Genomic DNA, 16012 nt, shown 5'->3' on the forward strand with positions numbered 1-16012 from the left:
TTTTCTATTGCAACAGGCAAGCTAAAGTTTTTCACAGCTAAAGTAAGTAATTGAAATGATTGCAAATAGTGAACCGTCCAGAGTAGTGATGCTGGACGGGCGAGCAGGTGCGGGCAGTGATCGGTTGAAGACCATGCATTTAGTTTTACTTGCGTTTAAGAGCAGTTGGAGGCCACGGAAGGAGAGTTGTATGGCATTGAAGCTCGTCTGGAGGTTAGTTAACACAGTGTCCAAAGAGGGGCCAGAGGTATACAGAATGGTGTCGTCTGCGTAGAGGTGGATCAGAGACTCACCTGCAGCAACAAGAGCAACATCATTGATGTATACAGAGAAGAGAGTCAGCCCAAGGGTTGAACCCTGTGGCACCCCCATTGAGCCTGCTAGATGTCCGGACAACAGGCCCTCCAATTTGACACACTGAACTCTATCAGAGAAGTAGTTGGTAAACCAGGCGAGGCAATCATTTGAAAAACCAAGGTTGTCGAGTCTGCTTATAAGAATGTGGTGATTGACAGAGTCGAAAGCCTTGGCCAGGTCGATGAATACAGCTGCACAGTGTTGTCTCTTATCGATGGTGGTTATGATATCGTTTAGGACCTTGAGCGTGGCTGAGGTGCACCCATGACCAGCTCTGAAACCAGATTGCATAGCGGAGAAGGTACGGTGGGATTCGAAATGGTCGGTGATCTGTTTGTTCACTTGGCTTTCGAAGACCTTAGAAAGACAGGGTATGATAGATATAGGTCTGTAGCAGTTTGGGTCTAGAGTGTCTCCCCCTTTGAAGAGGGGGATGAGCGCGGCAGCTTTCCAATCTTTGGGAATCTCAGACGATATGGAAGAGAGGTTGAACAGGCTAGTAATAGGGGTTGCAACAATTTCGGCAGATAATTTTAGAAAGAGAATGTCCAGATTGTCTAGCACGGCTGATTTGTAGGGGTCCAGATTTTGCCGCTCTTTCAGAACATCAGCTATCTGGATTTGGGTAAAGGAGAAATGGTGGGGGCTTTGGCAGGTTGCTGTGGAGGGTGCCGGGCAGTTGACCGGGGTAGGGGTAGCCAGGTGGAAAGCATGGCCAGCCGTAGAGAAATGCTTATTGAAATTCTCAATTATAGTGGATTTATCAGTGGTGACAGTGTTTCCTAGCCTCAGAGCAGTGGGCAGCTGGGAGGAGGTGCTCTTATTCTCCATGGACTTTACAGTGTCCCAGAACTTTTTTGAGTTAGTACTACAGGATGCAAATTTCTGTTTGAAAAAGTTAGCCTTAGCTTTCCTAACTGCCTGTGTATATTTGTTCCTAACTTCCCTGAAAGGTTGCATATCACGGGGGCTGTTCGATGCTAATGCAGAACGCCACAGGATGTTTTTGTGCTGGTCAAGGGCAGACAGGTCTGGAGTGAACCAAGGACTATATCTATTCCTAGTTCTAAATTTTTTGAATGGGGCATGCTTATTTAAGATGGTGAAGAAGGCACTTTTAAAGAATAGCCAGGCATCATCTACTGACGGGATGAGGTCAATGTCATTCCAGGATACCCCGGCCAGGTCGATTAGAAAGGCCTGCTCGCAGAAGTGTTTCAGGGAGTGTTTGACAGTGATGAGTGGAGGTTGTTTGGTCGCAGACCCATTACGGATGCAGGCAATGAGGCAGTGATCGCTGAGATCTTGATTGAAAACAGCAGAGGTGTATTTGGAGGGCGAGTTAGTTAGGATGACATCAATGAGGGTGCCCGTGTTTACAGATTTGGAGTTGTACCTGGTTGGTTCATTGATAATTTGTGTGAGATTGAGAGCATCAAACTTGGATTGTAGGATGGCCGGGGTGTTAAGCATGTCCCAGTTTAGGCGTATTAATGCACACTTTTACATGTGTGAAATAGGACAAGCATAAACACCCGCCAAATTATTAGGGAATAGGGAAGCTGGTCATTCCACTGACATCTTGGACTTTGTTTAGCAGTCAGCTATCCCCTACCTATAGTATTTGAACTACAGATGGTCACTGTAGAATGTGTTTACCAAGCCTGATTATTGGACCATGCTGGTCATTTATGAACATTTGAACATCTTGGCCATGTTCTGTTATACTCTCCACCCGGCACAGCCAGAAGAGGACTGGCCACCCCACATAGCCTGGTTCCTCTCTAGGTTTCTTTCCTAGGTTTTGGCCTTTCTAGGGAGTTTTTCCTTAGCCACCGTGCTTCTACACCTGCAGTGCTTGCTGTTTGGGGTTTTAGGCTGGGTTTCTGTACAGCACTTTGAGATATCAACTGATGTACGAAGGGCTATATAAATAAATTTGATTTGATTTGATTTGTGATATCATACCTAAATGGAGAGATTTGTTTTACCACTGCAGGAAGTGCTTCCTAGGGGGTTTACTGACCGTCAACCGAAATGGCGCCAGTGGTTAAACCACACGAACTCTCTATTATCATAGCACACAATGTTCCCAGAGTATCTCCAGTGACTGGTAAACATGATCGGAACAGAAAGAGTGTAGGTAAAAACAGTGTTTTGCAAACCCCATATAACTTCATCATCAGTAAAGAAAACAAAACAAGGAATTACAAGAATGAGACTACCTGTAAATTTGACTGTGAAAAGCGGTTTTATTTTGTGCCATTTTCATTCTGAAAACATTTCTCAAGTTGATGTTTCATCAAATTGTAGTTTACATCAAACTTGATTTCTTTTGAACCCTCATTCCCTTTCACTTCCTCTCTGTGTGTGTGTGTGTGTGTGTGTGTGTGTGTGTGTGTGTGTGTGTGTGTGTGTGTGTGTGTGTGTGTGTGTGTGTGTGTGTGTGTCCTTATTCCTCTATTTTTTTTTTGGTTTCATTTCTAGCATCATTGATGGTACAATCCTCACTCTATCAATCAGTGAAATAGAAGGAAGTACATAATGAATGCTCTTTCACCTTCAGAATTTCTTCTGCATTTCTGTTATTTTTTTTTTAGGTTTATTATTTTGGTATAACCAAAAATGTTAGATCAAAACATGAGCAGCATGTTGTTTTACACTATAAATACATATTAACATAAATTTGACAGAATACAGAAGCTTACAAACAAACAGCCAGTGCACTCTGAACATAAAAAAAGCAAGTACAAATCTGAATAAGTACCGCTTAAGTATTAAATAAATACATTATTTAAAGGACTGATTGATACAATACACCAATACTACAATGAAAATTCTGGTAAAAACCACATACAAAGACCAAATGGAACATAGGCACCCTTTTCTACAAATAATGAAACATTTCAGATGGAGAAGGAAAACTCCACACAGCTGAGAGCCCACAATAAATTCCCTATTGTCATACTGTACGTCAGATAGCTTGAGGGATGAGCGTCACGTTGGTAGTGACACCAACTGACAACAATCTAAATTCCCTAAATTCTCTCCTCGGTCTGTTTTAATTCCTCCGTGTCATGTAAAATGACTTCAGTCAAGTTAGTGTGCCCCAATTAGTTAATGGAGATTTCTGTTCCAATTGGGAAATGGCCCACGCATATAATCATGGTTTGCTATCCGGACTGTCTTTCAGGAGGTCTGTCAGACCATGCCGGGCAGGTGTCCTACGTGGTAAACATAATCCATCTCCCCCTACATCGCCACAGGTTCCTCTTGGGGATGAACTTTATCTTAAAATGAACTGAGGTAGAATTGTCATCCTCCTAGCTGGAATAGAGCACATGGAGAAACAATAGGCAACCACCTATTTACTTAACTTTATGACAATGCCTCAGACAACAACAACAAAACAGTACGGGGTCATGAATCATTATGCAATAGAAAGACACTCACTCTGTCACTAAATTCTCAAGGATATGCGACCGCCTCAAGCTTGACCTTCTCCTCATTTTCAAGGTTGTATTGACCTTGCTTATGATACCTGATATGACAAAGGAGGAAAACAATATGTGTTATTCGTGGACAGGACAGAGGCAAGTTGGTGATCCTGAAACATCTCAAACCTTTCCAAAAGACAGAAAAACAAGCTCTGAGGCACACTGACCTGATGGCCATTAATATGGCGATGACTGTCAGACACAGAAAGGACACAACCACTGCCACCACAGCCAGTGCTATTGTCCTGTTGTAGCCTTCTGCTTCCTTTGTGACTGGCAGGGTGAAAAGGTGACACCGCTCACCAGAGTATCCAAGCAAACATCTACAAAGAAATACAGTAAACAGTGACTTGAGTTTGGAGACACACACACACACACACACACACACACAATAAGTGTCTAACAAAATACAGATATGGTGCTGAATGAGAGGACGGGGCTCACATGCAGGATGGCTCTCGTAGTTCTCTCAGGTATTGGCAGACCCCATGAATGCAGTAGTCTTTATACTTCCTCAGACAGGGGTTCCTCTTCTTACCCTTTCCTTTTCTCTTTCCCTCCCTTGTCCTGACTGTGTAAGGAGCCATGGGCAGATCTTTCGGCTTGGTGGAAAATGCCACTGGAGATGAGAGGAAGATCGGAACAATACATTTATTAACAACAGATAATTGGGATTCAGAGATATAAGATACATTGTATAAATAGGTTCCTTTTTAAACATTCTAAATGCAAAACTGAATCTTTGAAAACGTTCTAGAATGGAGGGGCTGATGAATACCTAGAAATAAACTACTGGTAAACTACTGTACCTTTTGGAAACTCCATTTCATAATCCCCAGACAGATAGTCCTCATCACCATGTTCATAATAGTATTCCTCCTCGTCATATTCTAGCTGGTTGTCTCTTATTTCCTTATCATTGTGGAGGAGACTGACCACAGCTAATTGGACAGGAGACTTATCCCCGTGCCTGTCAATGGTATTGGCAGAGGTACCACTTGATATCCTGAAAGACACTGGAGATACACATAGGAAACTTTATTTACATGAGATTGAATGCAGCCACACAAAGTAGGACAATTCCTCCGAGCGATAGCAAGAGAGAGAGAGGAAACATGCTCTGACTACAGTTCATTGACACTTTAAATAGTTTGACATATTAGGCTATACATCTTAAAACATGCTATAAATGTTAATATATTGCATATTATATATTCCTAAAGATATAATTATTCTATACATTGTTAGAACGGCTGGGCGAGCCTATATAATATACCCCTATAAACAAATCGCTGCAACATTGTCACGATTTGGTTTTAAGTGCAGACCAGTCATTGGTCCCGACTCACTCACCTGATCCATAAACGATAAAAATTGCAAATCTGAGATAAATATTCATCGCTGTTTTTCTTTTGAGTTCGCGAAAATACACTCAGAACGAGGCGTAAATCCTTTTGATATAAATTCCACCGTACGATCTATTCCGAGTTAAACGTCTCCAGTAAGCTAAAGGTGTCGCTGCTTCTCTGCTTGTGACCTCTGTATCCCAGTCTACTGCTTTGGGCGCACAGTTGGAAAAGAACTGTTTCCTACTGGTGCAATTATGTTTGTTGCCTCCCAATGATTCATGGCCACACCTTTCAATAGAGGAAGAACCTATACTGTAGTGTGAATTTCATGGCAGATAATATATTGGCTATGCCTAGTTTTCAATGAGAGGACATCCTAATGTCATTATTTTTGACATTCCGTAGCCTCCAGTGTGATGATCAGTCCAGCAGCAAGCCAAGGACGACGGCAGGTTATATACACCCTGTTATCCAATTGTACCTGCCTATCCTCTAATAAAAGGAAGCCTTCAGTGTATACCTACCTATTCATGCACGTGCTAGAACATGTCAGTTTTTTAGACTTTCAATTTACAAATCTCAAGCGATCACTATAATTATTTTATTATAAACACCTTTGATTTGTCCGAGAACGTAAGTTGATAGAATATGTCAAATAAATAAAACGGACGGTATTTAGCCTAACGCGCGCATATGGACAGGCACGTTGTCGACCAGTCCCGGTGCGCCTAATGTAGGTTAGGGGGCTATTACCAGAAGTGTGCGGCGAAGACGAAAGAGGTATTTTGCAGCGCACAATTGGCCCGACGTCATTGTACATTTATATTTAACCAGGTAGGCTAGTTGAGAACAAGGTCTCTTTTACAATTGCGACCTGGCCAAGTTAAAGCAAAGCAGTGCGACACATAGAACAGAGTTACACATGGAGGAAAACAAACATACAGTCAATAATACAGTACAAAAACAAGGCTATATACAATGTGAGCAAATGAGGTGAAATAAGGGAGGTAAAGGCAATAAAAAGGCCACGGTGGCGAAGTAAATACAATATAGCAATTATAAACACTGGAATTGTAGATTTGCAGTGGAAGAATGTGCAAAGTAGAACTACTGGGGTGTAAGCAACATAATACAGTAGGGGATGAGGTCATTCTTGGGTTGTGTACAGGTGCAGTGATCTGTGAGCTGGTGCTTAAAAGCTGGTGAGGGAGATAAGTGTGTCCAGTTTGAGAGATTTTTGCAGTTCGTTCCAGTCATTGGAACTGGAAGGAGAGGCGGCCAAAGGAGGTATTGGTCCTGGGGGTGACCAGTGTAATACACCTGCTGGAGCGTGTGCTGCTATGGTGACCAGCGAGCCGAGATAAGGCAGGGCTTTACCTAGCAGAGACTTGTAGTTAACCTGTAGCTAGTGGATTTGGCGACGAGTATGAAGCGAGGGCCAGCCAAGGAGAGCGTACAAGTCGCAGTGGTGGGTAGTGTATGGGGCTTTGGTGACAAAACAGATGGCACTGTGATAGACTGCATCCAGTTTGTTGAGTAGTGTTGGAGGCTATTTTGTAAATAAGAATGTGGCCGACTCGCCTAGTTAAGAATTATTATTTTAAAACGAAGCACAAGTATTTGCTAAATAGGTCAACAGTGCCACCAAGTGTTAGAATGGGGTAGTAGGAACTAACAGAATGTCAATGAGCATTCTTTTTATACCAGGAATAGCCTTTAGGTGTCTGGGAAACAGGCTTGTGGTGAATGCCCCAAAATATATTGCTTTAAAAAGGAATGACAAGAGAAAATATGGTAACAAGTTTATTAACGATGCCCAATAAAATCAAAACCAAGACAGTGAGAGGGGATGAGACAACTATGACAAGGTTTAAAACATTTAGCAGTTGAGTCAACCAAAAAGAATATCCTGTTTAAAAAAAAGAAGAAAAAAAAAAGCTATTTCAACATGCTCTCTAACATTATAAAAATCCCTCCGGCTCAAAGCAAGTTTATAGGAACTATGAAAAAGGATCTGAAAATGTTTCTTGGAGGAGCAGTCATGATTACCATATTTACAAAAGCACACGTTGCTTCACACAGAATCCAGTCATTCAGGCTTTAACTACAGGTATAACTAGGGCGGAACCCAAATCCATCACCCCCATGAGGTCTCAGATTCACAATACACAAAAAAAACACATAACATACTGACTCCAGTGAGTTAAGGTTAAGAAAGGCTTGGGTAAAAACATGCCCTCCCCTCATCTTTCATACATTAGAGTTGAGCCACTCCAGTCTGTACAGAATCTGTAACACTCGCAAAAAACAAACATACTTTGCCAACAGCGAAGAACCTAGTTTTTCAGCTGCCCCCCCCCAGAACCCCTACATGCCCCATCCCGCTCCCATGCTGCCATTCATGCCCACGGAGCCACGGCTGCTGCCATAGTAACTGCTGCTCATCCCGCTCTGATTACCTAACAGGAAATAGAAATAGCAGCATTATTACCGACGCAGACTTACCTTCTCCAATACAAACTACGCAAAAATATACATAGAAAGTGGATACAGTGGTTAAGGGCGCTGTACTGCAGCGCCAGCTGTGCCACCAAAGACTCTGGGTTTGCGCCCAGGCTCTGTCGTAAATGGCCGCGACCGGGAGGTCCGTGGGGCGACGCACAATTGGCCTAGCGTCGTCCGGGTTAGGCCGGTAGGGATATCCTTGTCTCATCGCGCACCAGCGACTCCTGTGGCGGGCCGGGCGCAGTGCGCGCTAACCAAGGTTGCCAGGTGCACTGTGACACATTCCTCCGACACATTGGTGCGGCTGGATGCACGCTGTGTTAAGAAGCAGTGCGGCTTGGTTGGGTTGTGTATCGGAGGACGCATGACTTTCAACCTTCGCGATGAGGCAAGATAGTAGCTACTAAACAATTGGATACCACGAAATTGGGGAGAAAAAAAAAGGTTAAATTAAAAAAGACCGTGGATCCTCAAGGATGAGCAACGGCAAAATGTCAACAAAATTGGAGACACCATGTCATTTTTTAGGAGACATGTTGTTGACATGGTTATTAAAATAGTGTAGACGTGACTAAAACATTTTAGCTGGCTAGCTAATAATTTTAGGGGGCAAACAATTCAGTTATTTACCATTAATTTTTGGGATTGGGGTACCAAAAAAAATGAATAGTTACCGAATGATATTATTTTACGATATATTGTATTGACAATATTGCAATATAATTTTTGCGCTAGTTGGCTGTACCTGCACCAACACTCCAGTATTTTTTTCCTTCTGTAGCTTGTTCTCCATCTTTTTAAAATCGGGAGCCAATACGTTTTCAGCACTTTTATTTCCATGACGGATCTAAACTATCATGGCTTTCTTTCTCATCCCTCTGCAGCAGACATATGATGAGCAATAAAATCACAGTATGGAATCACAATACATATAGAATCACGAGAATCTCAATGATTATCTTATCGTGAGGTCCGTTGGCAATTCCAAACCCTAGTTAAATTTGCCACAACAAATCTCTTTGCTAGTAAATGGGACGCTGTCTCCACAATGGCAATGTGTCTCTAGCAATGTTAACTTTGACATCGCCACTTTCCAAGCATATATGACCTCATGTAATATTTTGGTTAGTGATGCAAATCGTGAACTATATAGGGCCATGTAAACCAAATGTAGAGGTTAGGAATTTCTCTTATCTGACATGGTAAGTAAAAATAAATTTAAGAAAGAAACTGGCTTAATGTTAGTAACAACTCTCCTGTGACAGGCAGCAGAGAGCTGACACTTACTGTAATCATTGTACCCCCCCATGCCGGACTGGCTGCTGTAACCACCTGAATAACCAGTACTCATCTGTTGGCTTCCTCCATAGGAAGATTGGTTGGCTGTGGAAAATAGAACTCTGTCAAATAAAATACCGTACAACAATATGGTGCATGTCCCAATTAAAGCCAAACTGATTCTGCATACAGAACTACGCCCATTGGCCCAGAATGTACTTTTATGCCTTCATCTACTTCCCATAAAAACTCACCCATAGCCCCCATCATCTGTCCACCATAGCCACCATTGCTGCCCCCTGCTGTCGAGTTGAGGAACAACTCAACATAACGGTGCTCTGAGGAAGAGAGGGCAGTGTGAAACAAGGCAAACATCCTGATTGGATTAAAAAAAAAAAAAGACAGAAGGTTTAGGATGCAACTACCCAGACAGGAACAGTGATGATGACCCACACACAGCACATTAAATTACTGCAGACTCACGCATGTTGGCTTTATCCTTCGACATGGCGGCCACAGCATCCTCATGTGTCGCAAACTCCACGTCAGCCTCTCCTGTCACCCTCCCGTCTGGCCCGACCTCGATGTGCACACGCACTGGGTTCAGCGGAGAGAAAAACTACACAGGGGGGATGGCAACAATTAGCATTACAAGTCAGTGACTTGAGTGTGTATATTACATAACTAGTTCTGGTACTCACACTGTAGATGTCAGTCTCTGTTGCCCGGTAAGGAAGACCCCTCATGTGCACGCAGTGTCCGGTCGTACTCTGAAAACTTGAACCACTGTCACTATAACGATCTGAACCTATAGACGTGCACAGAGTTAGAAAGCTTATGATTAGTCCCACCCACGAATACAGTAGAAATATACATAACTCCGGTATGCATTCTAACATCAAAAAACATGTTACGTTTTCCCATGCTGCTGTGTCCCATCATCACCATCCACCGGTGATGTCCAAAGACAAAGCAGAAACGTGAAGAGAGAGAAAGAAGAAGAGGGATGGCAGGGAACTGAACTATAATCTCACCAGCCTCACCTCCACCGTAGCCCCCACGACGCATCCTGTCGAAAGAGCCTCCTCGGCTCATGCCGTTGTAGCCACGGCCGCCTCCACCACCGGGCCGGTCGTAGGGGCCTGGTCTTTGCATGCCGCCCATGGTTTTGCGTGGGGGCTCGTAGTTCGTCCGCACCTCTGCATTGCTGCTCTTGAATATCTCAATATACCTAAAAAGGCACACAGACAAGCATTAGGCCAAGGTGCTAGTACCAAATTGTTTAACGACTATTGAGGAGAATACTGTACACGAGCAAAACAAAAATCAGCTAGCACTAAGGACATAGGACTGTAGCATTTGCATCCTGTTACTCACATCCATGCATGTCAATCATAATATCTATAAGAGAAATAATGTCTCAAATTAGTTGTGACCTTCACTGACTGAACATTGAGGTTTCTCTTGTTAGGGTTAGTGACATACAGCCACTGAATGCTACAGCTATTTTCCTGTTGATGTTTTAATAAACTATCACTGAGAAATCCAGAAAATTTAAATAAAAACTTTTCTTATGGTTACTCAAAAGAACCATAGAGAAGTACACTGTCAGTGTTTCCATTATGCAATTAATAAATAAATGCCATTATTGACCCCAGAAAATCAAAGCTTTCCTTGTGACTGCAGGATCCATGGCCCAAGGAAGACTGGGTCTCAGTTACATCTGTGTGCCATGAGGGCCTGTGAATTAGTGCAGAGTGAAAACTGGTACCATCTTGGGCAAAAAACACCATGGTGTCAAGGTGCCATTTTTAGAGAACGCATTTAAATTCAATTCTAAATTAACTAGATTTAGGGGGGGTGTAGATGAAAAGCATTTGATTTGTTTCTGGCCCAGTTTAGTGATATATATTCTGAATTCTCAATCTACAGTACAAAAGGTGTTTCCTGACACCTTTGAGTGGAAGTCAATGGAAAACCCAAGCCCAGGACAATCACTCAGCACTAAAGTGTGTTTTGGCCCAAAAATAAGAGGTGAGTCTCTGAATTCGAAGAGACTATGGGGGGGCGATGATCTGAAATGGATACATGTATGAATGGTCCTTGTAGCATGTGCAGGTTCTTGGCATGTGTCATTACCACAGAAGACGATTGTGGTAACAGGTGAATACCATAAGAAAAGCAGCTTAGCCAGCCAACCATCCATCCCCACCTGTGCCCTATTCTTTCCTTGTGTTTCTTTAGAGCCTTTTCAGCTATATCCTGTGAAGCAAACTGCACGAAGGCCTCCCCCGTACTCCTCCCCTGGAAGTCCATCGGCAATGTTATCCCATTTGGCACGATTTCCAACCCTTCAACCCAAGGACAGATAACCCCAGCAGGGGGGGGGACATATTAAATCACATGCCCATTCACAGAGTTGTTGCTCTTTTTCTTCAAAAATAACAAAATGAAAAGAAACTGAAAAAAACACATCAGACATGAGAACCCTATGAAAAAGAAGAACCTCATGAACAGCGTGCCAGATGACTGTCAGCATTTGGATAATTTATTTACTTACTGTATTTTGTACTTCGTTTTGGGAACATAAAACTAAATAAAAAAGGGAGCCATAGAATAGCAGGGAGAAATGAAGTTAGTGCTTGTTTGCACCAATTAATAAGAGTGGTGCTATTGTTGTGTGGACGACTAATGTAAGATTCATCCAAAACAGAAGTATCCATCTAGGCTTGAATTAAGTGTCAGGTCTGATGGGACTATCATAGTGATGTCATATCACAGAGATCAGATCCCAATTAAATGTCAAGAGGCCATTAAGATAAGAATTTTCCTTCAGCGAAGTCTAGAACTACAGGCAGTGTATTTTCAAAGCTATGTTGATATCAACTGAGGGTGATAATCTTAATTGGACTGGAGGACAAAGGGCAACAAACACACCTAAGAAGAACTGGACAATCTCCTCCTTGCTACAGCCGAAAGGAAGGCCACGCAGCCTCACAAGCCCGTCCCCCTCAGTCTCTGGGCTGTTTGGACCGGTGTGCTTCATGACCCAGTCCATCTCCACGTTGTTTGACTTGAATACTGAGACAGAAGACAGAACACGGGAATTCTTTAGCATCTAATCTCATATCAGAACCTGTTGGCACAATCACCTTGAAGATAATCATAATTCAAGATACTATTGGAATCAGAAGACAAAACCAAATTAATGAATACCTTCCACATATCGGTGACCCAGGGTCTCTCGGTCTTTCTTGACAGCAATCTTGAGGTCGTCCTCTGACTCCAGCTCTACGAAGGCCTCGCCGCTAGGCCTACCCTCACGAGTGTAAGTGAAATGGATGCTTGTCCCATTGTTTGCAACTTTACAATCTGGAATATTATTGCACCAATTTAATCACCTGAAAAACTTACAATATACTTACAGTCTTTGTTTTTATTAGGGGGAGAAAAAAATAAGTATCACTGTTTTTTTACCAGAGAAAAATCTTGCCACTTCATCCACAGCGCAAGACCAGGGAAGGCCACGAATACGCACCACAAATCCCTCTCCATCTGCCATGGTTATTTTATGATCCGTCAGCCCTGGCTTGAGAGAAACAGTCAAAGTAAGCTACTATACATCAGGGATCGGCAACAAGCTGCCCTCGGGCCAAAACATACCAGCGAGGGATTTGTTTATGCCCCTCTGACGGTTGTTTGTTTTGGGTATAAAAAAAAATATCACCAGGATTTTCAGCAAATAAAAATGTTTCATTGCCAAATCTGTTCCCAGGTATTCCCACAAATAAAGATAAAAGACATGTGATCATGTGGATGCTTTGTCGTCTCTACCTTCTTGCCCTTTGTGCTGTTGTCTGTGCCCAATAAAGTTTGTACCATGTTTTGTGCTGCTACCATGCTGTGTTGCTGTCTTGCTGCTACCATGCTGTGTTGCTGTCTTGCTGCTACCATGCTGTGTTGCTGTCTTGCTGCTACCATGCTGTGTTGCTGTCTTGCTGCTACCATGCTGTGTTGCTGTCTTGTTGCTACCATGCTGTGTTGCTGTCTTGTTGCTACCATGCTGTGTTGCTGTCTTGTTGCTACCATGCTGTGTTGCTGTCTTGTTGCTACCATGCTGTGTTGCTGTCTTGTTGCTACCATGCTGTGTTGCTGTCTTGTTGCTACCATGCTGTGTTGCTGTCTTGTTGCTACCATGCTGTGTTGCTGTCTTGTTGCTACCATGCTGTGTTGCTGTCTTGTTGCTACCATGCTGTGTTGCTGTCTTGTTGCTACCATGCTGTGTTGCTGTCTTGTTGCTACCATGCTATATGGTTGTCTTAGGTCTCTATGTTGTGATGTGTGTTTTGTCCTATATTTTTATAGTATTTATTTTAAATCCCAGGCCCTGTCCCTGCAGGAGGCCGTCATTGTAAATAATAATTTGTTCTTAACTGACTTGCCTAGTTAATTATTTTATTTTTTAAATGGTGTTGCAGTGTAATTAATGTATGTAATTGTTATTTACAAATAAAATGTGTTTTTGTGCTAAATTGTGGACAATTTGCAGTGTACAAATAATATCAGTATTAGTTCTGGCCCACAACCATCAATCAGAAATAAATGACCCGCAGCTTAATCTAGCATGCCAGTGCAATACAGTCAGTGCATCTAGATGGGTAACTATCATTTATTAAAGATGCACTATGCAGAAATCACCCCGCCATTTCCTGGTTGCTAAAATTATAAATTATAACAGTTTATGGTGACAAAACAAGTATACTGTAGAGAATCATTGTTCCATCTAAACCGCTGTTTGAATCTCTTTTCCATAACCAAACATATTGTATTTTCAGTTGGTGTACAAAAACTAAAGTAAAACATGCGCAAATTAAATTTAAAGGGAAGCATAGAAATAACGCAAATAGAACACCTCTACCGCTTCTTACGCTTGTTTAATGAGAATGACAAAACACACTTCTATGTGAATTTGGTCCATTCGCCCAAAAGTCTCCAATTGCAGATTTAACGAATAACTGGCCATATTAAAAAGGAACATGATATAGCGTCCTCGAAAGTATAAAATGTTTGTCCATCTCGCAAGAGGGTGGGACTTTGCTGAAACCACAGCTGACTATCAAGGAGAATAAACGGGTCAGGCGGGAGCCATTTTAGGAGGTAAAGGCAGAGCTCACCACATCTCCTTCAAATCAGACCCCGGGAAATCCCTAGCTAAGCTAACGTTACTAGATAGGCTTACTGTAATACATCATATTTTACATCAGAGTCTATTAAACTCCTGTACCAATGGCATGGCTATTTGAGTTGCTAGCTAAACAGTAATATTTTATTTGGATGGGCTGCTCCTATATATCAATCTCTGGCTGGCCTAAAACATAAGAGCCAATGTGAGGTTGTATTTAGCTGACGTTAGCTAACTAGTTAACATTTTAATTCATGAGTAGGTAACCTTAGATAGCTAGTTAGATTATGAGTTTAGACGTATAACAGACGTGCAAGATAATTATTAGTTAGCGAGTAAATGCCTGAATTATACATTTACAAAACCAGCAACAATGTGGGTCGTTTTCTAGCTAGCTACACAAAGCATGCTATCCGCACGCAGACAAAGACGTCGCAGGCCTCAAGACTCCCGTGGCTTAGCAAAGCGACCCGTTCATTAATCGAGATCAGTCTGCAATTAGAAATGCTTATACTTGAAACCTGAGTTAACTAACATTTAGACGTTGATAGAATGCGACCACCAAAATGAAAATACCTTGATGTCTTTTGTAGTCGTGTGTTCGGCGTGGCTCCTGTCTGGGTTATAGAGATCCTACAAAGCGGAACCGCAAAACAAAGATTGCGAATTTCTTCTTCTTTGAATTTGTATTGGCTGATCGCAACCAACTGAAAGGTGCGTACACCGCCAACTACTGTAATGGAGTGTTAGGACTCCCTATTAATCTATTTATCTTATCTAGCGTTGTGCTTCCGCCTACTGTTCTGGTGTATGAATTAATTAAACTATGTGACACAAAAGGGAAGGGAAATAGGACGGGGAAATGGAAAGAAAAATTGCACTACCAAATAACCAACCCTATGCCCATTAAAACCTCACCACTATCCCACTACTTGGCCCTATCTGATCCTACAGCAGGCCGGCTGCCTGGGAGGACGGGACAATATTGTTCAACACACATTGAAACTCATCTGCAGTGAAATCTCGTACACCCAAGTAGTTATCTGCAGTTGCTACCACAACTATTTATCAATTTTCCGTGATTATGTTCCATTTCCGGCTATGCAGTTGATAACCATGGTTATGAACATATTGTGAAATTAGACATTCACGTTAAAAGTTTATTTTTTTTTAAATCAATGAAATAGTAACACCAGTCTTATATTTAAAACATTACTTTTAACTACAAATACAATGATTTCTCTATAACAAGGCCCCACTATGTCTGATTTCTCTGGAGGTTCCTTCTTTCCCTAGAAAGCGTTTCCTTGCCTCTGATGCCATTTGCTTTCTTTGGGTTTAGGTCTTTGGCAAATGACTTCATAAGATTGCATAATTTGTTTGAATATGCACAAATACAATTTATTAATTTACACTGAGTATACAAATCATTAAGAACACATGCTCTGATTCAGAGGGGTTGGGTTAAATGCAGAAGACACATTTCAGATGAATTAATTCAGTAGTACAACTGACTAGGTATCCCCTTTCCCTCCCTTTCTTTCCATGACACAGACTGACCAGGTGAATACAGGTGAAAGCTATGATCCCTTACTGATGTCACCTGTTAAATCCACTTTACATAATATCCACTCAACTGACTAGGTATCCCCTTTCCCTTCCATTTCTTTCCATGACACAGACCGACCAGGTGAATACAGGTGAAAGCTACGCTCCCTTACCGATGTCACCTGTTAAATCCACTTTACATAATATCCACTCAATAATAGGATGGTTTTCCATATATACGGTGGGGAGAACAAGTATTTGATACACTGCCGATTTTGCAAGATTTCCTACTTACA

The 16012-nt window shown here is 42.1% G+C and overlaps 2 protein-coding genes across 6 annotated transcripts; both read right to left on the minus strand.

Moving 5' to 3' along the window:
- Positions 1-2585: 2585 nt before the first annotated feature.
- LOC112228263 (proheparin-binding EGF-like growth factor) lies at positions 2586-6044 on the minus strand. Of its 2 annotated transcripts, none has more exons than XM_024393440.2 (6): positions 5208-6044; positions 4664-4870; positions 4299-4473; positions 4022-4177; positions 3811-3898; positions 2586-3680 (listed from the first exon to the last, which is right to left on the minus strand). In XM_024393440.2, the coding sequence occupies exons 1-5, from the start codon at positions 5251-5253 to the stop codon at positions 3826-3828; spliced, it is 657 nt and encodes a 218-aa protein (XP_024249208.1). In that variant the 5' UTR covers positions 5254-6044; the 3' UTR covers positions 2586-3680; positions 3811-3825. The 2 variants fall into 2 exon arrangements, with proteins under 2 accessions (XP_024249208.1, XP_024249207.1); XM_024393439.2 differs by having other exon boundaries at positions 2586-3684; positions 5208-6043.
- A 949-nt stretch (positions 6045-6993) lies between these two features.
- On the minus strand, positions 6994-14900 carry LOC112228260 (heterogeneous nuclear ribonucleoprotein H). Of its 4 annotated transcripts, none has more exons than XM_024393435.2 (11): positions 14745-14900; positions 12464-12575; positions 12203-12358; positions 11924-12067; positions 11199-11337; positions 10030-10217; positions 9688-9794; positions 9470-9605; positions 9241-9324; positions 8996-9091; positions 6994-7662 (listed from the first exon to the last, which is right to left on the minus strand). In XM_024393435.2, exons 2-11 carry the CDS (start codon positions 12546-12548, stop codon positions 7571-7573), a joined length of 1227 nt encoding a protein of 408 aa, XP_024249203.1. In that variant the 5' UTR covers positions 12549-12575; positions 14745-14900; the 3' UTR covers positions 6994-7570. The 4 variants fall into 4 exon arrangements, with proteins under 4 accessions (XP_024249203.1, XP_024249201.1, XP_024249202.1 ...); XM_024393433.2 differs by having other exon boundaries at positions 10021-10217; XM_024393434.2 differs by having other exon boundaries at positions 10021-10217; positions 12464-12571; positions 14745-14880.
- Between the last annotated feature and the right edge of the window lie 1112 nt (positions 14901-16012).

The sequence above is a fragment of the Oncorhynchus tshawytscha genome, linkage group LG30, assembly GCF_018296145.1.
Source record: "Oncorhynchus tshawytscha isolate Ot180627B linkage group LG30, Otsh_v2.0, whole genome shotgun sequence".
NCBI classification, from domain to species: Eukaryota; Metazoa; Chordata; class Actinopteri; order Salmoniformes; family Salmonidae; genus Oncorhynchus; species Oncorhynchus tshawytscha.

Coding starts and splice junctions, on each gene's coding strand:
- LOC112228263 (XM_024393440.2), bottom strand. CDS start 5,253: ATGAATATTTATCTCAGATTTGCAATTTTTATCGTTTATGGATCAG. Junction 4,871..5,207: donor TTTTATCGTTTATGGATCAG/GTGAGTGAGTCG, acceptor GTGTATCTCCAG/TGTCTTTCAGGATATCAAGT. Junction 4,474..4,663: donor TGAAATGGAGTTTCCAAAAG/GTACAGTAGTTT, acceptor TCTCATCTCCAG/TGGCATTTTCCACCAAGCCG.
- LOC112228260 (XM_024393433.2), bottom strand. CDS start 12,548: ATGGCAGATGGAGAGGGATTTGTGGTGCGTATTCGTGGCCTTCCCTGG. Junction 9,795..10,020: donor CTACGGTGGAGGTGAGGCTG/GTGAGATTATAG, acceptor GCACGTCTATAG/GTTCAGATCGTTATAGTGAC. Junction 9,606..9,687: donor CAGAGACTGACATCTACAGT/GTGAGTACCAGA, acceptor CCCCCTGTGTAG/TTTTTCTCTCCGCTGAACCC.